Source organism: Sturnira hondurensis, unplaced genomic scaffold (genome assembly GCF_014824575.4).
Source record: "Sturnira hondurensis isolate 20B ecotype Veracruz unplaced genomic scaffold, ASM1482457v3 Scaffold0020903, whole genome shotgun sequence".
In the NCBI taxonomy this organism is placed as follows: Eukaryota; Metazoa; Chordata; class Mammalia; order Chiroptera; family Phyllostomidae; genus Sturnira; species Sturnira hondurensis.
In genome coordinates, this window is record NW_028093534.1 from 2,914,739 (window position 1) to 2,938,093 (window position 23,355).

The 23,355-nt window shown below is 47.1% G+C and overlaps 2 protein-coding genes across 2 annotated transcripts; one reads left to right on the forward strand and one right to left on the reverse strand.

Annotated features, from left to right (window-relative positions):
- The first annotated feature begins 3,630 nt into the window (after positions 1-3,630).
- FKBP11 (FKBP prolyl isomerase 11) lies at positions 3,631-7,101 on the forward strand. Its single transcript, XM_037030982.1, has 6 exons — positions 3,631-3,873; positions 4,047-4,112; positions 4,507-4,594; positions 5,122-5,155; positions 5,535-5,605; positions 6,864-7,101. Exons 1-6 carry the CDS (start codon positions 3,751-3,753, stop codon positions 7,079-7,081), a joined length of 600 nt encoding a protein of 199 aa, XP_036886877.1. The 5' UTR covers positions 3,631-3,750; the 3' UTR covers positions 7,082-7,101.
- A 64-nt stretch (positions 7,102-7,165) lies between these two features.
- Positions 7,166-20,543, reverse strand: DRC2 (dynein regulatory complex subunit 2). The gene is made up of 8 exons (XM_037030981.1): positions 20,188-20,543; positions 19,482-19,649; positions 10,755-10,924; positions 10,141-10,279; positions 9,135-9,332; positions 8,716-8,934; positions 8,199-8,351; positions 7,166-8,073 (listed from the first exon to the last, which is right to left on the reverse strand). Exons 1-8 carry the CDS (start codon positions 20,317-20,319, stop codon positions 7,756-7,758), a joined length of 1,497 nt encoding a protein of 498 aa, XP_036886876.1. The 5' UTR covers positions 20,320-20,543; the 3' UTR covers positions 7,166-7,755.
- Positions 20,544-23,355: the final 2,812 nt, after the last annotated feature.

Below are 23,355 nucleotides of genomic sequence, written 5' to 3' on the forward strand. Positions count from 1 at the left end.
CTTCACAGGTTACAGGCTAATTTAAAATTTTTGTAACCAAAGTCATTTTTCTTATAAAACATCCAAGCCATATATAAATATACTGCAAAATATGTGAAACCTGTTCCCTTCTACTCTTCTCCCAGCCCCAAAGAAAGGCAACCACCCTCAGCTATTTGGTGTGCATCCTTCTAGTTCCTTCTCTAAATGTACTACACATTTGGAGAGAGGTTAAAATGTAAAGGGCCTCATCACATTCATTATTCTTGCTTTTAAAAAAAGGTTATTTTTAGAGAGGAAAGAAAGAGAGGGAGAGAAACATGGATCAGTTGCCTCTTGCGCACCCCCAAGTGGGAACTTGACCAACAACCTAGGCATGTGCCCTGAATGGGAATTAAACCAGTGACCTTTTGGTTTGCAGGACAACACCCAACCCACTGAGCTAAACCAGTCAGGGCTATTCTTGCTTTTAAAATATATATATTTATTTGAGATAAAGAAACATCGATTTGCTGTTCTACTTATTTGCACATGCATCACCATGACCAGGGATCAAACCCACCACTCTGGCTTGTTGGACAATGCTCTAATCAACTAAGCCAGGGCTACTCTTGCTTTTTTAAACATAAGAATGTATACATTTGTCTTAAGAGATTTTTCATATTAGTGTAGTTAGGTCTTTGTGTCTCACAGTTTTTTTTAGTATTGCATGGTATACACATATTTATCTAAAATAAAACATGTCTAGAATCTATTATATGGAGGGTGTTGTTCAGCTAGTATGTGGGGGACTCCAGACATGACCATACCCTTGTTCTTGTCATCAGTGAGCTGGCTCTTTAGAGGAGATGGGGGGAAGGGTGGGATGTACATAAACACAACACGGGAAAATAACACCCCTGAGTGTATGCGTGGGGCTCAGAAACAAGTGCAGTCACTTGTAGCTCCGAGAATCAGTGATACTGGCGTTTGTCTAGTATGAGCTTCACCGGTGAAGGAAGAGCGTGAGCAAGGTCACAGGGATGAAAGCGCACGATGCAGGTTCATTCGATGTCGGACCACAGTCCATGAGCAGGAAGGGGCTTTGGTTCAATTCGTAAGCATTTGTCAGGCATCTTTGTGTCGGATGCTGTAGTAGGCGCAGAGAATATAGAAATGAGAACGGTGAGGGTCTTATCTTTGAAAGGCTTTCAGCTGGTGGAGTAAAAGCCAAGTTTGGACAGGCAGATTAGGACCAGGTGAGGAAAGCTTTCAGTTGGCATGTCCGGGAGTCTGATTTGTTTTTATTGGGCAATGTGGAGCCAGGGCATGCTTTTAGTGGGCAGATGATGTGACAAGTTGAGCAGATGGAGCGGCGTCCAGAATGAGCTAAAGTGGGGAGAAGCTGGGGATGAGGAGTTTGTGACCTTTCTTTCTATAACAAGATAGAAGTTAATTTCTACCTCACTTAAAGGGTGGTAGGCAATGCAGGACTTGTACGGTAGGTCTGCAGTTATCAGGGACTCAAGCTTTTATCTTTTCACTTCATCATTCTGGCACATAGCTTCTCTCCTTATTAAACCCTGGTCACCCCATGGCCTATTATGGCTGCTGGATCATAATCAGTCCCATCTACATTCCAGGTGGTAGCAGAAAGAAGGAAGGGAAGGACGTTGAGGGAAGGGGAGGAGCACGTAACAACACGCTTTTCTAGCTAAATTAACTTCCTTTAAGGAGCCTTCCCACGAGTCCAGCATGATATTTCCAGTACTTCTGTTTATGTCTTACTGGCTGGAAAGGAGTTACATGGCCTTATCCAGCTTTTTAAAAAGTTGATTTCAGAGACAGAGAGAGTGAGAGGGAAACATCAGTTTGTTGCTCCACTTATTTTTATGCATTCACTGGTTGATTCTTGTGTGTGCCCTGACTAGGGTTCAAACCTGCAACCCTGGCCTGTTGGGACACCACTGTAACCAACTGGGCTGCCTGGCCAGGGCCTTACACAGCTTTAAGGGAGACTTGGAAGAGTAGTACTGTTTGCGTATATGTTTTGAAGTTCTTCCCTTTGTAGAAAGTTGAGGTATAATCTGCATGCGGTGACACCCTCAGATCTTAAGCACACAACTCCCTACGTTCCGACACGCGCATATACCCGTGCCACCCATACCCCTTTCAAGATATCGAGCATCGTGTTATTCCCAGAAAGTCCCTCCTGGGGCAGGGGCAGAGGGGTGCTTTTTTTTAACAACCTAAAAGAGATAATGAGAGCTTAATTAGGGTAGCAGCATAGAAGGAATAGAAGGAAAGGCTGTGGAGAATCCACAGGAAACTGGATGTGGAAGATGAGAGAAAAATTGAAAAGAATGCTGACTGCAGAGCCTCTATCAGAAACAGGGAGTTGGGAGGGGGTCTAGATTGTTGTCAGTGAGGTGGAAGGAGGAAGAGGAATGAGTACCTCCTGGGTGTGTTCCCTTGAGGTGCCCATGAGTTGTACCTACAGCTTGGGAGGCGGTCAGAGCTCAGTGCTGTCCAGTATCACACAGATGCTGAAGAGGACAGGGAACCCAGGAATTTGGTGACCGTGAGCTCACTGGTGATTTTTGACAGTGAGGTTTTTTTTTAAAAGATTTTATTTATTTATTTTTAGAGAGAGGGGTAGGAAGGGAGAAAAGAGGGAGAAAAACATCGAAGTGAGAGAGAAACATTGATCAGTTGCCTCTCACAGGCACCTTAGCCTGGGACCTGGCCTGCAACTCAGGCACGTGCCCTGACCAGGAATCGAACCAGCAACCTTTCACTCTGCCAGACAACGCTCAATGAACTGAGCCATGCCAGTCAGGGCTTGCTGGTGACTTTTGTGGGAACAGAATCCAGATGCCAGTGCCTGAGTGGGAAGTGAGGGTTCAAGTCATGCAGCAGGGGAACTGGTAAAGTCACCTGAAATAATTTAAAATCTTTTAAAAATCAAGTTCTTCCACAAACATGAGAGGGTTATAGGTAGAGACCCTTTTGAGAAGTATTTGGATGAGAAGGGTAGGGTCAGGGAAAGGTCAGAGATCACCTCATCCTTACAGGGTAATAGCCCCTTGCTCTTTTCATCTTACCTTCTAGAGGACAGGAGGATGGGATAGCTCCCTGCCTCCCTTTGGACTTATGACCTGCAAAAATTCAAGCTGAAAAGGTGGAGGTGGGAGAGGGATGCTGCCTTTGCCACTGCTGGGGGTGGGCCGGGGGGGGGGGGCAGCCAAACACTGCCAGGACAGGTGTTTGTGAGGAGAGGCATACCTGTTAGGCGAGATCTGAGAGCAGACGAGCTGGACTCGAGCAGTCCTGGGTTTGCATTCCGTCTCTGTCACCACCTAGCAGCTAGGTCCTAGCTAGATGGGCTTGGGCAAGTGACTCAACCTGAGCACCTAGTTTCTCATCTGCAGAATGGAAACAATGATGCCTACCTTTCAGCGTGGTTTTTGAGGATTACAGGCAAGTGCCTGCCCCATGGTAGTAATCCTAAAACAGTGCTATTATGTGACCCAGCCCTTCGCTGTGGGACCAAACAGCTAAAAAACGGACAGGTCAGAATCCGAGACCTGCGGATCTTAGACGGTAGGGAGGGCTCCCTGGGGCCTCCTCCCTCCAGGAGGTGGGGACAAGGTGGAGCGAGGGCTGTAGGAGGAGGAGGAGCTGGTGCGTTTCGACCCGCCCCGTCCAGTCCAGTCTGGCCTGGGCGCTGTGCTAGCCACCGCCACCAGAGCAGCTGGTCCTGGTGCCCCGTGCACTACCCCGTGTCCAGTAATGACCCTGCTTGCGTCACCACTCCCGCTCTGTCTGCTGCTGCTGTTCAGTGGGGCGGCGTGCCAGACTGAGACGGGGTTCGAAACCGAAAGTCCTGTCCGAACCCTCCAAGTGGAGACCCTGGTGAGGAGATTGTCCCGGGCTGCGGAGGGAGGGGAGGGCCTTGTACGCAAATACAGGTCTAAAAGAACCTGCAAGCCTGGAGAAGTACGGGGACTGAGCTGGGGGGTGCTGGGTCTAGGGGCAAGAATGGGAGCGTTGGCGGATCCTCCGTGATTCCTGTAGTCCAATCATAGGTGGAGCCCCCCGAACCGTGTGCGGAGCCCGCTGCCTTTGGAGACACGCTTCATATACACTACACGGTGAGGGGTTTGGGGCACAAAGGCGGAGCCTGGGAGGGGGCGGCGCCCTGATAAAACACGTCAGCTTTGGCCTGGACACGTGGCAAGCAGTTCGGGGAGTAACTGGCCTCTGGGGTCTTCGAGCACGTGGCGTGGGGAGGGACGTTCGTCTTGCCTGCCCATTTTCCCTCCCTGCTTTTCCGCCAGTTCCTCCTGGGCACTGAGAAGTGAAGGGCAGCGAGATCTCCGAGAAGTGCCAGACCTTAGGGGCTTCCTGTTCCCTTCTGCCCCGAGGGGAGAGGGGAGTGCTCGGCAGCTGCTAAGGGGTTGCCCGGCCCAGCTGCCCACGCTGTGTAGTGTGCCTGCCGGGAGGGAGAGGTACTGGGTGTGCAGCCTGGATGCTCTCTCCCCCCAGGGCAGCTTGGTAGATGGACGAGTTATTGACACTTCCCTGACCAGAGACCCTCTGGTAATAGAACTTGGCCAAAAGCAGGTGATTCCAGGTATGTGTCCTGTGCCCCCCACTCCTCCTTTCCCCAGCAGAAGTGTTTTCTTAACCCCTTTAACCCCTAAGCCACCTTAGAAATGCCTTTTTGAATGAGTGCGACACCCATTTCTACCAGCCACCTCCTGAGATTCAGACCCCACTTCTTATTTTTAAGATTTTATTTATTTTTAGAAAGAGGGAGAGGGAGGGAGAAGGAAAGCAACACTGATGTGAGAGAGAAACACAGATAAGTTGCCTCTCATACAAGCCCTAATCTGGATGGAATCCAAAACCCAGGCCCGTGCCCTGGCCAGGAACCGAACCAGCGATCTTTCACTTTGTGAGATGACACCCAACCAGCTGAGCAACACTGTTCAGGGCTCAACACTCATTTCTAACACTCGTCTTGCCACACACCCTAATGGAAGCCAGATATCTGAGAAGTGGGGAGCTCAACTAAGGGTCAAAGGGGAGCCTTTGCTCTCCTCCTGGGATTTGGGGAATGTAGGTAGCTCCCTGTTCAGCTATGTCTTCTTCCTCAAGGTCTGGAGCAGAGCCTTCTAGACATGTGTGTGGGGTGAGTATCTGGGCAGAGATGGGCTTGGGCACGCCCTTTGCGTGGGCAGAGTCTTTCTCTTCTATCCTTGCCCCTAGAGGAGACAGGAGAACATGGGATAAAGGGCTCTGACCTTGCATTGGTCATGGGGATCCCTGAGGACGTCCAAAGCCTCTGTGTCTCTCTGGCCGTGGGTTTTGTTGGAGGAGATGAGGCACGTATGTGTTGGGGGATGGGCAGGGGGAGGGTGGACGCCTTAGCTGGTTAACCTGTTTGATCCTAGGTGGGAAAATTCACCTTTCGGGTACCCAGAGGGTTTTGCTGGAGGAGCTTCAGGTGGACTGAGGCTGCTGGCCCACCTGGTCCCACCTCTGGCTGTGACTTATACTCTTTCCCTTAGAGAGAAGCGAAGGGCAATCATTCCTTCTCACTTGGCCTATGGAAAACGGGGATTTCCACCATCTATTCCAGGTAACCTGACTAGACCTGTCTCTCGGACCATCAAAATACCTAGTCCCTGAGGGCTACACCGTTTGTCTGGAGCTTGAGAAGGTCTGAACTCAGCTTGCTAAAAGGGACAAGAGTGGCTGGGGCCTCCTCCTGCATGGCCACTTTTTTCCTGCTTAATTCATCATAGGGACTAGAGAACATGTTAAGGTCACCTGGTGTGCTCTCTGGCAGCCAGCAGCTTTTTAGGGAAGAGACACCTCATTGTGCCGCAGGGGTCTGCTGCCGTTGCCACCCTTCCCAGAACTGGCGAACTCTTTCCTGCCGTTTTCCTCTAATTCTGAACCCCGTCATTTGTGCAGTTGGCACAGCTTCTCACCCTCTCACATCTCCACCCTTCCTTTTCACCAGGAAGAGGTAGTAAAAATGATCACAGTCAAGAAATTCAAAACAAAATTGAAAACAACTTCTGAAAGCCAGGCTCACCCCAGGACTTTAAAAGCCCTCACAGGTCACTGCTGACACCTCCTCTTGAAGGCCTGAGATTGGACAGGTTTCCCAAGATGTGTATTTCTCACATTTGATGCTGTTAGCTAACATGTGTTATGTCTCAGGGGACTGGGGTCAAAGTTCTTATCCCGGCTCCAGCTCAGAGGGAGGCCTGGAAAGAGGATGGGGGACTAAGGAGAAACAAGCTCTTCCCCAGAGCTTTGTCGCCTCCTGCTTCCCAATGCTGCTTCTATCTGCGTTTCTCTCCCCACCCCTTACTCATTCCCTCTTATTTCTTTTTTCTTAAGAAACATCCTTCTTCCTCTCCAACTTTTATGCTAAAACACCTATCTTTTCTAACAATCACATTGAATATGACCATCGGTTGGTGCAATTCTTTAAAAGTCTAGTTTAAATCCAATTAATTTCACCCGGCAAAGATTGTATCCATGTGGCTGTTTGGAAATGGAGGATAGTTAGTATGGAGGTCTCGCTCACTTATAAGTGGAGAACAGGATGTGCATTCCAGATCCGGAGAAAGTTCTCCTGGGCTGTCAAAGACCTGTCGTGGAAACCAAGCCACGCGTGCGTACTTGGGGTAAACACGACTATCGCTAGGCTCTGCTCAGAACCTGTCTCTGCCTTTGTCTCAGGGACCTCAGTCCCATGTTCACGTCTTGCCAGCTTCATAGCCGTTGCTCTGGCCTGGCCTGCCTTCCCTGTTCTCCTCCAGACTGAGAGTCCTGGATAAACTGCACAGAGATTCTAACCCTCACCCCTTCTCTGCCTCCAGCGGATGCAGTGCTGCAGTTTGACGTGGAGCTGATTGCACTGATCCGAGCCAACTACTGGCAAAAGCTGGTGAAGGGCATTCTGCCTCTGGTGGGCATGGCCATGGTGCCCGCCCTCCTGAGCCTCATTGGGTATCACCTATACAAAAAGGCCAACAGACCTAAAGTCTCCAAAAAGAAGCTCAAGGAAGAGAAACGAAACAAGAGCAAAAAGAAATAATAAATATTAATTTAAAAAACGTCTTTGTATTCTTCACCTGGTACTTTCTGAGGCTACTTTTGTAAGTGGGGCTGAGGTGCAGGGGCTGGGGAAAAGGCATTCTGAGTTGGATCTTGTCTTGCGTGCGGGTGGTTGCAGATGTTGGATCACCTCTTCCCACGGCCTCCTCTTCCTGTCCAAACTGACTGCAGGGCCTGTTCTAGAATCTTCCCATAGGGTCTCTAGGTCCGGAGGGTAGGGGCTTTGGGCCCCATGGTGCCCTCCCTGACTCCAGGAGCAATGCTTCCTTGAGAAGTAAGCATTCTCGCCATTCCCTGTGGCCCCCGTAGTCCTGGTGCCCTCAAAGTAGATTCTGTCCAGTACGGAAAAGATATAAGGAGCTCGTGGACTCTAGGACTTTTTTAAATCCTCACCTGAGGAGACTTTTTCCCTTGCTTCTAGAGAGAGGGGGGCAGGGGGAGGGAGAGACAGACATGGACTCGGTTGTCCCTCATACGTGCCCCACCTAAGGATCGGCCCTGCAGCCTGGGAATGTGACTGGCAGTCGAACCCGTGACCCTTCAGTCCACACCCACTGAGCCACACCAGCCAGGGCTGTGGGAATTTTTAATAGCAAAGTCCTCAGGTATCTAAAAAAATTCTCTGGAGATTGAAAAGAGATTTTTCTCCTTGTATCACAAGATGTGGGAGACCACGTGGGCTGCTTCAATGATGTTGTAAGTGGTTGCAGGTTTTTTGTCACCCGGCTGGCTTGTCGGTGTGGACAAGGGCTGGGGCAAGTTGCTTCGGTGGTTGACGATGAAGAGGGGGTTGAGCTGGCTCAGCACCTCATCACTCACTGAGATGCCATCCAAGTACTGCTTGAGCATTTCCCGCAGCTTCCCGTTGATGTCTGACAGTTGGGCGTGTCTGTGTTGGAGGCTCAGTTGCTCCAGTTTCACTTTGTTGTACCTTTTCCAGAAATTCTCTAGCCCTCTGTAGTCTGCTATCGCCTGGGAATGGATTTAAGGGAGAAAGGGTGAAGGGAGAAGGTGATGGCGGGCCCATTAGTGAGTACAGCCCGGGGCCCTATCACCCCCAACCTGGAGCCAAGGCCCCTGAGCCCTGGGAACTTTACCTTTGCCAGCTCCTCGGTAACCTCCTCGGGGCCAGATTCCTCTATCTCCTTCTGCTCCTCGGGAGTCAGGGTTGATGAATAAAAGGGCAGCACCTTTTCTTCTTCTGTTTCAAATTTCCTACATATTTCAGCAAGTTTCAGGATCTTTTCACCCTATTGAAAGCAGGAAGACACATTTTATTAGGAAAGTGATGGGGGAGGGGAGTAGTGGAGTCGGTTCCCTGCTTGAACGAGGAAAACTACTCACCCAAGTGGTAAAGTGTCTGTCGCCCATGTGCCAAGCACTATCCCAAGAATTTTATGTTCTTTTTTCCCCAAGTATTTTATATTCTTATAAAATTCATTATTTATTTATTAACATGAGAGAGGAGGGAATATGAAAATAAGTAAGATATTCCAGGTGTCCACTCAGGCAGGAAGCAGGGGGAAGTCTCCCCCACCAGTCTCAAACCCCTGTCCCTTCGCAGGGGTGGGTTCCTTGGTTTTGTTTGACAGCCTTCTCCCCCTCGTTGCCTACCTTACTGACAGTCTTCCGCAGGGCTTTGAGGGTGGCATTGCTCTCCAAAGTGAGATTGACTAAGTTCTCCTGTGCTATTGCCCGGCCCTGGGTCCTTTGGGCCTTAAGTTTTCGTAGTTGTACAAGGACCAACTCCTTGTCATCACGAACACACTGGTTCTGTTCATCGCTGTCACGGCTATGCGCCATGATCTTGCCTTTTAAAACAATTACAGAATCCTAAGAAGAACAGAGTAGATCAGAGGAAGTACTTGACTAGATGAAAGTCTTCAGTGAGACAGATTAAAGGACTGAGGACTGAAATCAAAGCACATCATCTTTCCCCCACCAGTGATGAGGCCCAGGAGAAACTGGGGGAAGATGAACAGGGGACGACGGAGCAGGTGAGGCAGTGAGTATTTCTGGTTGGCCGCACTAACCTGTAGTTTCTGTATTTTTTTCATCTGTGCTTCAATCTCTTTGGAGCTCTTCTCATCCTTCACCTTCAGGGCCTCAAAGGCAATCTTTTGATCCTCTGTGGCGTCAGTGTAATTCTTGAGTGCACTCTGGAACCTTCTCCACAGATCTTCTACGACATTCTCTAGCTGCAGTCTTAGAAAGTGCTTCTCTTCTAGGTTCTAGGAAGTGGCCCCCAAATAGCCAATGCTTGGACTTACCCTGTTGGTGCTATTTCACTTCCACCAGCAACCTCACACTGTCGCACTACGTATAGCATGGTATAGTGCAGGGGTCGCCAGTGAAAATGCCTACAGAGCCTGGGCAGGTGATATACATAAGTGCTGTGGGCTAGCTGGGGCCTGTGGCAAACCAAAGAGGAAGTGCTCTTTGATGGGCGGGGCAGGGGCACGGCTGCTCAGCTCCGCACAAATGTTTCCATTTGGAAATACTGGCCCAGTGATACCAGATCTTTACGTTTTCCAAGGAAAGCTGAAAATTTGGACTTTAAACATAGGAACCCTATTAAAATTTGTTGCAAAACACTACAGGCCAGGCTAAACAAAGAGCCCCACACCCAAACCCAGGTCTGCAGGCTAGCTAAAGTTTGCAGCCTCTTCATGGTGGGAAGCACTTTGGACTGAGGGGCCAGAGATGGGGTTCTCTGCCTGGCTCTGCCACAAACCAGCAGCAGGGCTTTGGCAGGTCGTTTTACTTTGGGGGCCTTAGTTTCTCCACCTACAAATCACAGGGGTGAGGCCAGGTGATCTCCTTGTTGCTTTTTAGCTCTAAAATGCATTGTCTTGATATTTCAGAATGATCCTCCCTCCTGACCAATTTTCAAAGTACAGAAGGCAGAAGGGGCACCTACTGGGGAGATGGGTGTTTTATTGATTGCGTTGGTTAAAGGGATCTCTTCCAGCTCTACCAGCCTTGAGCGTTTTTCTCTCCCTTCTCTCCCAGCTCTTGCCCATTACGTTCCCTCTGTACCTTGTTTTTGAGGTCATCCCACATGCTCTGGAACTCCAGCTTGCTTTCATACTCGGAATCTATATAGTTCTGCTCCATGGCCATAAAGACATCTTGTAGGTAGTGAATCTCTTTTTCATGTTGGTCAATAATTGTCTTCCTGTGGGAGACAAGACACTATCCCTGCTCAGAACTCAGAGCAGTATGTAATAGAACTGTATGAGTGGTACCAACGCTTAGGTACTGAAGGAGAACAGACAGAGGGAGGGAGGGAGGACTTTATTCTTTCTAGTGCCAAAAAGAATGAATAAGATTATTTTAGTTTGATTTTTGAATAGGTTAATATATTCATCTGATATAAAAATCGGAAAGTGCAAAAGGTTTCACTGCCGGTTGTGTAGGATTTGGGTAGTTGAAAGAGGAGGGTGAAGACATTACAAATAGGGACCTGGAAAGGACAAAGGAAGGCTAGGGCCACATGCTTAAACCCAAGTTAGTGTAGAAGGAAATCGAGATCTTTTCTGCTGGGGGTGATGTCATAGTCAAGGTGGGGTGCCCCAGGGCGCTGGCCACCTGCCTACAGGCAGCTCCTCGACGTGGGCTCTGCATGCTCCCCTGGACCGGAAACCTCACACCTTTCGGTTTCAAACTCCTTGGTCAGGGTCTCCAGTTCCATGTTGTAATTTTCCTCTAAGACGCTGAGTCGGTATCTCTGCAGGGCCAGCAGCTGGTCGATGTTGTGCAGGTGGCTGCGCAGGGCGTGGGCGTACTGCTCCTCGGCCTCCGACAGGTCCTTAGCTAGGGACTAGGTAGGAAACAGAGAGTCACCCTTTTGGCTAGATGGCTTCTGTGGGAGAAAATAAAAAGTGTATTCAGCTGGGTAGCTGGATGACGAATGGCATTTCCCCCTAGTTCCTAACGCTGGTTCTTCGGCTCTAAGAGTGCTGGTTCTCTCACTCTTGAATGTAAAGTCAGGGTGATGTCAGAGAACCCCATCTAGCCAGCCAGCGTCCTAGGGGAACAAACATTTACAATGATGGGGCTAAAACTAAAGGGAACTAGGGATTCTTGGAGAAATGGCTGTTTTGAGATCTGAGGCAAAAATAAACAAGTTGAACCTAGGGTATCTTGTCAGGGAAGAAAAGCAATCAAGTACTGGTCCTGCCTTCCTTATATAAACTATACCTTTGGGTAAATGATGGGAAATATCTCTTTATAGACGTATTCAAGCTAATGCATTAAAGAGGAATTACCATTAGAATAAGAGAGATAGTTAGACATTTATGTGCCTCCTAATGGAAGAACACAACACCTCTAAGATTCTAGATCCAGTGACCAGGATAGAGGAGGGACAAAGCAACAGGTTAAAATACAATACAGAAAATACTGTGCAGTTGTAAAAACAAAGTGAGAAGCTGTTTAGGAGCTAATGTGGAATAAGATATGTTCCCAGGTCATATTGTTAAGTGGAAAAGGCAAGGGGCAGAATAGTATGTAATATTACCGTTTGCGCAAAAAAAGGTTTACTCATGAAACTAAAATTATTGAGAGGGGCATTGGGTGGCTGGAAGGCACTGCTGGGAAGGAACTCTTCTCCTTTTTTAAAATATTTTATTTACTTATTCTTAGAGAGAGGGAAGGGAGAAAGAAGAGGAGAGAAACATCGATATGTGAGATACATCAATTGGTTGCCTCTTGTACACCCCCAACTGGGGACCTGGCCCACAACCCAGGCATGAGCCCTGACTGGGACTCAAATCAGCAACCTTCCAGTTCACAGGCCAGCTCTCAATCCACTGAGCCACACCAACCAGGGCAAAATATTTTATTTATTTATTTTTAGAGAGAGGGAAAGGAAGGGAGAAAGAGTGGGAGAGAAACATCAATGTGTGGTTGCCTCTCACGTGGTCCTCTACTAGAGACCTGGCCTGCAACCCAGGCATGTGGCCTGACTGGGAATCGAATCCATGACCTTTTGGTTCGTAGGCTGGCAGTTAATCCATTGAGCCACACCAGCCAGGGTATAACTTCACTATGTAACTTTTTATATTTTGAATTTTGGACAAGGGAATTTTACTACCTGTTCAAAAAGGTAAAATAAAACAAAACAGCATTTACTGAGTTCCCGTAGGATCCAAACACCTTAAGTCCACTCACTCTGAACTACCACAGTCTCTACACAAACCAGCTTTTACCTTATATGTTTACATGAAAAAGGATTTTATGCAGTAGGTTCGATAATGGATGACTATTCACTCATGCAACAGATGTTTGCCAAACCTGCTATTGTACCAGCACTGTGTTGAATGCTGAGGATTTAGAGATTAAAGGGCATGTTCACTGCCCTCAGGGAGTTTTCAGTCTTGCAGTAGGAAGAGAGTTATATAAACAGAACATTATAGTTTATCAGGGAAATTGCTTTGAGGTTAATGATTTACCAGTAACAAAGGGATGTAAAGGACTGAGTGCCTACATCTAACTAAGAGCACTAGGGTAGGCTTCACAGAAAATGTGTCATTTGTATCACTCTTTAAGGAGGAGTGAGAGTTGCCAGGGAGCCTGGGGAGGTGGGACAAAGGCAGTTCTAAACAGAGGAAATCCTGTGCAAAGGCACAGGTAAGAAACAAGGCTGGCTGTATGAAAGGTGCAAGTAAAGATCATGAGGGGCTTCGACATTCTTTCTGTGGAGTTCAATTTTTTCCTGTAGAAGAGGGGAGCCACTAAGGAGATTTAAGTAGTGGAATAACAAGATCAGATTTTTGTTTCAGAAAGATAATCTGGAGGTTCAGTGCAAGATGGCAGCATAGTTGAAAGTGGTACCTGAATCCTCCCACAACCATATCAAAACTACAACTAAACTACAGAACAACCATCATTAAGAACTGCCTGAAATTTGCTCTGGCTGGTGTGGCTCAGTAGATTGAGTGCGGGCCTGCGAAGCAAGGGGTCGCTGTTCAATTCCCAGTCAGGGCACATGCCTGGGTTGCAGGCCAGGTCCCCAGTAGGGGACACGCAAGAGGCAACCACACATTGATGTTTCTCTCCCTCTCTTCATCCCTCCCTTCCCCTCTAAAAATAAAATCTTAAAAAAAAAAACCAGCCTGAAATTTAGCTGAATAGAAGTCCTACAACTAATAAGGATATAAAGAGGAAGCCACATAGAGACTGGTGGGAGAAGCAAAGACACTGAATAGGCTGGTCCCATACCCACTTAATTGAGGGATCAGACACAGAGGTCCCCCCTGAGGAGTAAGGGGTCCTAGCCCCACACTAGGTTCCCCAGCCCAGGGTTCCAATGCCAGGAAGAGAAGTCCCCACAATTTCTGGCTGTTAAAACCAGTGGGGATTGTGGCTGAGTGACATGGAGGGCTCCTGGAGTCTCAGACGTTCCTGTTAAAGGGCCAGCCCACATACTTACTTGGACTCACTTGTTATGAGCTCCAACACTCAGATCAAAAGGCATCAGGAACTTATGGGGACAAGGGGTGGGACTGAGTTATCTGATAAGTAACTGAGTTTTCTGGCATTGGGGCAAAAGTTGGAGGGGCAGCTTTCTCCAAGACAGAAGTGCTGGCTGAGGCCATTGTTAATTTTCTGGGCCCTTTCCCCTCAGAGTGTGGGCACCATATCTGAGTCTCCATCAACCTGGCTAACACTATTTGTTTCTTCCCTGCTGGTTCCCTGAGGCCCTGCCCCACCCAACCCAAACCATTTCCAGTGGCTTTTCCATACAAATGACCTGTCTTGGACTTTCCTAAAATCCCTCTAGCAAGCAGCATGCTGCATACCTCTTCCTAAGTAGCTACAGGTCCGGCACTAGCAGCAGCTGACCTTGGTTCACAGTTTGGCCTCTCCTGGGCACCTCCAAGCCCAGCACAAATAGCAGCCACCTGCAGATTACTTTGTAGCTCATGCAGGGTGGCCTCAGGCAGGGCACAGGTGGCGGTGACCTTGACCTGCACCTCCCAGGAGGCTACAGAGCCAGTGCAACCAATGGACAGCTTCAGAGCAGGTCGAAGCACCACCTAACCTCCTCTACAAAGGATACACTCAAGGGGCATATTCAGCAGGCAGCACTAGAGCTCACTGAAATAAGCTATGCTCAGTGGGGTCAGCCTCTGCACAGCTGAACCTCCACAGTGGTTGCAACTAGTCCTCACAGCTGATCAGCCTGGGGGTAAATCCCTCGGATTGAGGTGCCAGCAGCAATGAAGGCTCAACTACAATAGGAGGATGTACACAGCCCACACGGGGGGCATACCTGGAGTACCCAGCTTGGGTGTTCAGGGAGGCTGTGCCACTGGACTCTATAGAAAACCTACTGCATAAAGTCACTCTGCCAAGACCAGGACACATAGCAGCTCCACCTAATACAGAGAAACAAACACAGGGAGGCAGCCAAAATGAGGAGACAAAGAAACATGGCCCAAATTAGAGAACAGAACAAAAGTAAAAAAAAAAGAACTAAATAAAACAGAGATAAGCAATCTACTAGATTATATTGGTTATAAAGATACTCAATTAACTTAGGGGAAGAAGAGATGAACTTAGTGAAAATGTCAACAAAGACACAGGAAACATAAAAACAGAGATAGAAAATAGGAAAAAAACAGAAATGAAGGATACACTAACCAAAGTGAAGATTAATTTACAGGGAATCAAAAGTAGAGTAGGTAAAGCAGAGAATCAAATCAGAGATTTGGAAGATAAGGAAGCATAAAGTATATGATCAGAATAGCAAAAAGAAAAGGAATCCAAAAAGTGAGGATAGTATAAGGAGCCTCTGGGGAAACTTTAAGCATACCAATATTCACAACATGGGGGTGTCAGAAGAAGAGAGAGTAAGGAATTGAAAACCTATGTGAAGAAATAATGACAGCGGACTTCCGCCAAGATGGAGGCATAGGTGGAAACACTGTGCCTTCTCCCACAACCAAGTTTGAATAAAACAAAGGATTGGAGAAACAAAGACACAACTAAAGGACAGAAAATTGAATTATACGGAAGTCCGACTACATCTAACCGTTCAACGGGGACGGTAAGAGGGGCGGAGCCAGCAGTGAGCGGGGTCGGGCAGGACAGGGCCCCCGACCCAGGCGCGCAGGCGGACGAGAACCAGCTGGGGTGCGGGGCAGACCGCGGGCGCATATTCGCGCACAGTGAGACAAACCACGCAGGNCACATCATAATTAAAATGCTAAAGGTTAAAGACAAAGAGAGAATCTTAAAAGCAACAAGAGAAAATCAGTTAATTACCTACAAGGGAGTTCCCATAAAACTGTCAGTTGATTTCGCAACAGACACTGTATAGGACAGAAGGGATTGGAACAAAATATTCAAACTGTTGAAAAGCAAGGACCTACAACCAAGATTCCTCTATCCAGCAAAGCTATCATTTAGAATTGAAGGACAGCCCTTGCTGGTGTAGCTCAGTGGATTGAGCACAGGCCTGCAAACCACATGATCGCAGTTTGATTCCCAGTCAGGGCACATGCCTGGGTTGCAGGCCAGTTCCCAGAAGGGGATGCACGAGAGGCAACCATGCATTGATACTTCTCTCCTTCTCTCCTTCCCTTCTCCTCTAAAGACAAATAAATAAAATCTTAAAAAAAAAAAAAAAGAATCAAAGGACAGATAAGAGCCTCCCAGACAAGAAAAACCTAAAAGAGTTCATCACCACTGGGCCAGTGTTATAAGAAATGTTAAAGGCTCTTGAAGAGGAAAAAGAACAAAGATAAAATATGAATAATAAAATGGCAATAAACATACCTATCAGAAATTACTTTAAATCTAAATGGATTAAATTCTCCATCAAAAGACACATGGAGGCTAAAAGGATAACAAAACAAGACCCTTACATATTCTGTCTACAAGACACTCACTTCAGATCTAAAGACACACACAGACTGAAAGTAAAGGGATGGAAAAAAATTTCATAAAAATGGAAACAAACAAACAAAAGCTGAGGTAGCAATACTTAAACCTGACAAAATAGACTTTAAAACAAAGGCTATATGACAAGAGACACCCAGCAATTCCACTTCTGGGTAGTTATCTGAAGAAGCCCAAAACACTACACTGAAAAGGCATATACATCCATATGTTCATTGCAGCATTATTGACAGTAGCCAAGATATGGAAGCAACCTAAGTGTTCATGAATAGATGAATGGAGCCCTGGCTGGTGTAGTTCAGTGGATTGAGCTCAGCTGCAAACCAAAAGGTCACCAGTTCGATTCCCAGTCAGGGTACATGCCTCGGTTGCAGGCCAGGTCCCCAGTGAGGGGCCATGTGAGAGGCAACCACACCTTGATGTTTCTTGCCCTCTCTTTCTCCCTCCTTTCCACTCTCTCTAAATAAGTAAATAAAGTCTTTAAAAAATAGATGAATGGATAAAGAAGCAGTGCTTATGTCCAATGGAATATGATTAAAAAAAGAATGAAATCTTGCCATCTACAAGAACATGGATAGACCTAGAGGGCAATATGCCAAGTGAAATATGTCAGACATAGGAAGACAAATGATATATGATTTCACTTATATTTGGAATCTAAAAAACAAAATAAACAAGCAGAATAGAAACAGACTCAAGTATGGAGAACATTTCGCCAGTTGCTAGATGGGAGAGTAGGTGTGGGTAAAAAAGGTAAAGGGATTAAGAAGTATAAACTGGTATTTCCTGAATAGTCACATGGGATGGATGTAAAGTACAGCATAGGGAATATAGTCAATAATATTGTAATAACTATGTATGGTATCAGATGGGTACAGGATTTTTCAGGGTGATCATTTAGTAAGTTATATAAAATCTAATCACTGGGTTGTATACGTCAAAACAAATATAATATTGGCACTGGCTGGTGTAGCTCAGTGGATTGAGCATGGGCTGTGAACCAAAGGGTTGCTGGTTGATTCCCAGTCAGGGCACATGCCTGGGTTGCAGGCCAGGTCCCCAGTAAGGGACATGCAAGAGGCAACACACACTGTTTCTCTCCTTTCTCCTTCCCTTCCCCTCTCTCTAAAAATAAATATATAAAATCTTTTTAAAAACTCTAATATAATATTGTATGTGAACTGTAATTGAAAAATTAAAAATTATTTAAAGTTAAGACCCTAGCCGGGTGGCTGTGTTGGTTGGAACATCATCCCATACACCAAAACACTGTGGGATCAGTTCTCAGTCAGGGAAAATACCTAGGTTGTGGGTTCAATTCCTGGTTGGGGTACATGTGGGAGGCAATCGACTGATGTTTCTCTCTCACATCAGTGTTTCTCTCCCCACTTCCTCTCTCTCTCAAATCAATAAACATATCCTCAGGGAGGATTAAAAAATAAATGAAATTAAAAAAATAAAATTATGTGATCTAAAAAATAAGAAAGATAATCTGGTAGTTGTGTAGACAATTATCTATCTGGAGGCCGCTAGGTGTGAAGGCTGGAACTCTGCAGTAGTTCATGTGAGAGATAATGCTCAGGCCTCAATCACAGCAGGACGGGGACGGGGGTGGGGTGGGGGAAGAGAACAGAGTATGGCTTACTACTTAAGTAGAAGATTTATAGAAGACTTAGTAACAGAGTTTAGGATCGGAGGCAAAATCTAGGAGGACTGCCAGGATTCTGGGTTGGATGATTTGGTGAATGGCAGCAGCCACCTGAACAGAGTATAAGGAAGACCAGACAGTGGAGTATGGGGAATGGGGCTGGCTGGGGAACGGGAAGCCCATGAGTGCACTTGTGAGGAAAGTGCAGCAGCCAGGAACAGATATCTAGGAATCTTGAAAGTAAGGATTTGCACCTCAAGAGACAAATCCAAGCTGGTGTTACAGACCTGGGAGTCATAATCTATAAGTAGTATTTAAAGCCAGGGTAATGAGTAAGATGGTCTAGACTCTAGACACCTGATTCAAGGGTAAGAAGGTCAGACTCTGGGAAATGCTAAAATTCAGAGGATGGAGAGAGGAAGGTGAACTCACAAAGGGGACTGGATGGATATATCACAGAGGCAGGAGAAAAGCCAGGAAAGAAGGGTGTCATGGAAACCAAAGGGAAGTTTCAAAAAGGAGAGCATGGCCGAGAGTGTCAGTGTTATAGAGAAATTAGGTGAGGTGAAGACTATGCGATGAAAAGTATTTTTGATTTGGGCATGGTGGTCTTTACAAAAGCAGTTTCCTGGAGAAGGGTAGAAATCAGATGTTGCGGGATTCAAGGTAAATGGGAAGTGAAGAAGTGGAGGTAGCAGGTGAGGATGACTAACATTTGCACATTTAATGTGCAGTTTCAGTTATTCAGGGATGACCCCAATGTGCTTAATATTAGCAATATGTGATTTACCTATGGCAGGGACTCTAATCATTAGCTGCAAAACTGTTGTGTATGAAGAAGCTAATTCGCTCAAGGGTGAGCCTGGCCACTGCTCGGCATCCCTAAGTGAACACTGCTGATTCTCTCCTCAGCAAGTGTTTGGTAATTCCCAGTAAGGATCTGAAGATGTCACTTAAAAAACCATACAGTATAACTGGCAAGGAAAGTGCAGCAGGCTGCAGGAATTCTAAAGTATAGTTGTTTTGCAAATTTGGAATTTTTAATATGTATCACTTGAAGCTGCCCAAGGTCTACTGAATTTTTTCCCCCAGGGGCGAGGCTGTGAAGAAAAGAGATGTGTTTTCTAGAAGGGGAACGCCAGGTTGACAATGTATATTCTGCTGTTATTGTGGAGTTTTTTGCTTTGTTTTGCCTAAGGACAAGAAGTCAGTAAACAGGTTAAAAGTAGAATGAAAGAAGGGATACAGCAAAATTCCTTAGCAAAAAGGGGGGTATGGACACCAGAACCTCCCGAGAGCACAAGGATGGCTGACTGAATTGCGTAGAGATCCAGAGCCGCTCTTGCCCGCGGAGATCTGCTCAACCTCATCCAGGGCCACTGAAGTGGAATCAAAGAGGCCCACCCGGACTTGGTTGGATACAGCACGGGACTGGGAGTCAAGAAACCCGTGCACTAGTCCCAGCTCTCTCACCAACTAGCTGTGTGACCTCGAGCGAGTCGTTTTCTCTCTCCCTCTGAAAGCGAGTAGTCTCACACTGAAATGAAGATGTAGGACTGTGTCTACTGTGCCTCATAACTCTGATAACACACCGTGCTGGTTGGGGCAGAGGATGACTAAAAAGAATGGCTCCTCTAAGTTGAGAGAGGGAGAGATGGCTACCCAATATTCTATTTTTCACTTCAGTGAAAACTGTCATTCGAAATAGCCTGGCTTCATCACAGTCTGCTGCTTTAAGATGGAGTAGATTTCGAGGCCCGCTCTATTAAGAGAAGAGATCAAGGCCGCCACATTCGAGTGTTTCCCTGGGATGAACACCCACCTTGATGACATTGTCCTTGCAGTCCACCACTCGTTCAAATGTTTGGCTGAGGATCTCAATGTCCTTAAGAAGCTCTCTGGTCTTAACTTCTCGAAGAACGGTTCTCCACTGTGTATTGATCTTATTAAGGTTGAGAGCGCTGTTGTGCTCCTCCTTGGCCAGCTTGTCCTGTGTGAAGGGGTAGACACCCCTGCAGGGGGTCAGAGCCAAAAGCACTCGCACAGTCCAAGGTCACACTTAGTTCCCAGCTGACACCTTTACCCTTCGTCTTTTCTGAGGGACCAAATCTCTGGTGGCTAACACTCAGGGAGCTCCTGTTCTTGCTTTGGGAGGGTCTCAAGCAAAACAGGACCTGCCTGGTAGCATTTTAAGGAAGGGAAAGGTGAATTTTCTTTAGGGTGGAGGTATCACAGCAGGATGCTGTTTGTAATGACCCATCTGCACTTGGACAGCCAATACACCTACTCTTCCAGTTCTGGGGGCTCAGTTGAGAGGGCCTAGCTCCCACCACCACCCCTCCTGCATGCTTCACAGGGAACTGCCTCTTCTCCCAAACACTGCTGTCCGAAATCTAAGTATATTTGGGTCTCAAGATTTCAGGAGGCAAGCATGAAAATGAGGCTGCCACAATGACAAGGTTAAGACAACAGGGTCAACCTGGGGAGTTAGGTGGGTTTGGGCAGGGAATAATGCGGAAAGCCATCACCTTCAAGAACTGGCTCAGGAGCCTCTCCTTCTTCTTGGCCATTTCCTCCTCTGCCAGCAACTTCTGCTGATACAGAAGCATCTGCTCCTCCTCCGACAGGGGCGTCTTGGCCTTTTTCCCTTTCCTAGGCATAGCTGGCTAGAGAAGTGGATCTGGGCCAGGACCCTGGGCCTGCAACGGCCAGCACTAGGGGAACTAGAAAGAAAATGCCCCCACAAAGAGGCCTTCTGAAACTTCCCCTGGACGGTAGTGGGGCCTTAGATCTCGTCCTGGGGTCAAGACAGCCTGAGATAGCGGAGAGGAACGACCGAAAGAGGCGTCGCCGTCTCCTAGCAACGGGATTTTGCTGAGTAGGCGCTGTGAAGCGCGAAAGAGAGGCCCTGGCTTGGCGCGCCCTCTGCCGCCTGGAGGACCGCAGTGAGTTGTTTTTTCCGTTTCGTTTTGAGAGGGTTGTTTTACCTATCAAAATCTCTAGCCTCCTAACTGAAATTTAAAAATCTTTTTTTGTTTGTCTTAATATTTTAAAATACAGGTAATAACAAATTTTGGAGAGAACATAGGGAAACGGGAACAATCATGCTTTGCTGGTGGTAATGTAAAATGGTGCAGCCACTGTGGAAGACAGTTTGGCAGTTTCGCTTTCTTTCTTCCTTCCTTCCTTCCTTCCTTCCTTCCTTCCTTCCTTCCTTCCTTCCTTCCTTCCTTCCTTTCTTTCTCTCTTTCCCTCTCTCTCTCCCTCTCTCTCTCCCTCTCTCTCTCCCTCTCTCTTTCCCTCTCTCTCTCTCTCTCTTTCTTTTTCTTTCTTTCTTTCTTTTTCTTCCTTCCTTTATTCCTACCTTCCTTCCTTCTTTCTTTCCCCTTATTCCTCCCTTCCTACTTTCCTTTTCCTTCTTTCCCTCCTTTTTCTGGCTTTCTTCCTTTTCCTTCCTATCTTTTTTCCTTCCTCATTTCCACCTATCTAGTTGGCTTTATTGAACAATTAATAAACAGATAGCATCCCATCTAGTAAACAGAGTTGCTCTCACACTTTCTTAAAATTTTAAACATAAATTTATCATGCATTATAGCCAGTTTACTCTTAGATATCAATCTAAGATGTCTACTACAGATGCATGCTACAACATGAACAAATCTCAAAAACATGCTCAGTGTAAGAAGTCAGGCACAAGACACCACATGTTGGAAGTGTCCTTTATATGAAATACTCAGGAAAGGCAGAAGCACTGTGTTAGAGCAGACAAATATGTATCCAGAGTAAATGGCTAGTTCAGTAAGAACAAAACACTGTCCTTCCATGACAGAAGTGGTCCAATGTAATCAACCTGTTCCCCCAGGAGAATAGTACCATGTTGGGGGGTGGTGTTGGTCTCTGCGGTTGGCAAATTGGGCACTCAGTGATTCCCATAGCCAGGTGGGCCTTGGTGAGTGACAGTTCATGCTGCTGAGTCCATGGGTAACCTCCATCCCTGCCACAATGGCCGCTTTGTCCATGAGTCCACTGAGCAATGACCAGGGTGGCTTGGAAAAGAGGCCAACTGATATCCAGAGAATGGCTCATCTTATCCACTTGATTATTAAAGTCCTCACCTGCTGAGGTCACCCTTTGTGTGCATTCTCATGGGACATAAATATCTTCACATTTTTTTGCCCATTCAGAGAGGTCCATCCACATACCTCTTCTCAAAATTTCCTTATCACCAATTTTTTAATCATGCTCCTTCCAAGTCCATGACCATTTATTTAGTCAAGCCACTGTCCACAGCCATGAGTTGATATGTAGTCACACATCTGGCCCTTTCTCCTTTCAAGCAAAGTGAACAGTCAGGTGCGCTGCTGAAAGTTCTGCCCACTGGGAAAATTCCCCTTCACCAACGACGTTCAGAGATGTCCCAGGAAAGGGCTGTTCACTTTTGGGTGATGTCTGCATATCATGAAGAACCATTTGTAAACCTGCTTCTCCTCTTCCTCTGTCAACTGACTGTAGGGAGTCCCCCTAAGGCCATCAGTGTAGGTTGAAAGAGAGAAGATATGATCATTTGGGCTACTTCTCCACACAACTTTCTCATGCTTTCAGGACCTGCTCGGGCCCAGCTTGTTTATACCACGCACATTTGGTGATGGAGTGCTGTGGTGCCTGCTCCCCTGTATGGCCTGGTGGGCCAGACAGCACCCCATTCATGATGGAGAGCTCAGGTCACAGAGAAACATGCTGACCTGTGCTCTTCATGGTAGCCCATGGTTAAGCATTCAATCTCTACTGAGACCCAGTAGAAGGCTAATAATGGCTGCTTCTCAAAAAAGGAGTATTGCAGTTATCCGCAGAGGACGGCAGGACTTGGCTCCAAAGTTCTAAGGTCCTGGACTATGACTCGTTGATACAGGCCCACCAAAGGCTCCAAAAGCATCTTAATCTGCCACTGCCGCTTCAACCACCATTGAATCTGCTGGATCATGTGGCCTGGGCAGCAGAGCAACGTGCACAGCAGCCTGGCCTGTTGCAGAGCCTTCTCTTGATCTGGGCCCCACCCCAAACTAGCAGCTCTTTAGGTCACTTGGTGAAGGGGCCAGAGTAGCACACCCAAATGAGGAAGATGTTGCCTGTAAAATTTAAAGAGGCCCAGTAGGGCAATATGTCTCTTTTTTGCTTGTAGGAGGGGCAAGATGCAACAATATATCTTTCACATTAGAAGGAATATCTTAATATGCCCTGCACCACTGGTTCCATAAAATTTCACTGAGCTGGAAAACTCCTCAACCATGGCTAGCTAGGTCAGGCCAATAGTGGGCATTGGTTCCCCAGTGGCCAGGGGCCCTGCTGGAATCTGAAGCGTGGCAATCAACCTGCATGCACCTCTCTGGTGCCACAATAGAAGGGCCCCCTCCCCTCTCACCTTCATGGAATATGGGATAGTTGAGGGCATGCCTGAGGGCTGCTGAGTACACATTTAAGCAGCACAAATGAGTACACATTGATTGAGAACCAGGGAAAGGTTTTCCCACACAAGGTGATAAGCCCAGCACAGGCTGTGTGGGCTCTTTATCGCTTGGTAAGAAAATGTTCCAGGTCCAAGGTCCATCCTTACGTGGTGGAGCAGGGGTGGAAGGACTGTGGGCATGAGGCAATCTGTTCCAACACAAGTTTTCCAACAGGAGGTCAAGATCCCTATG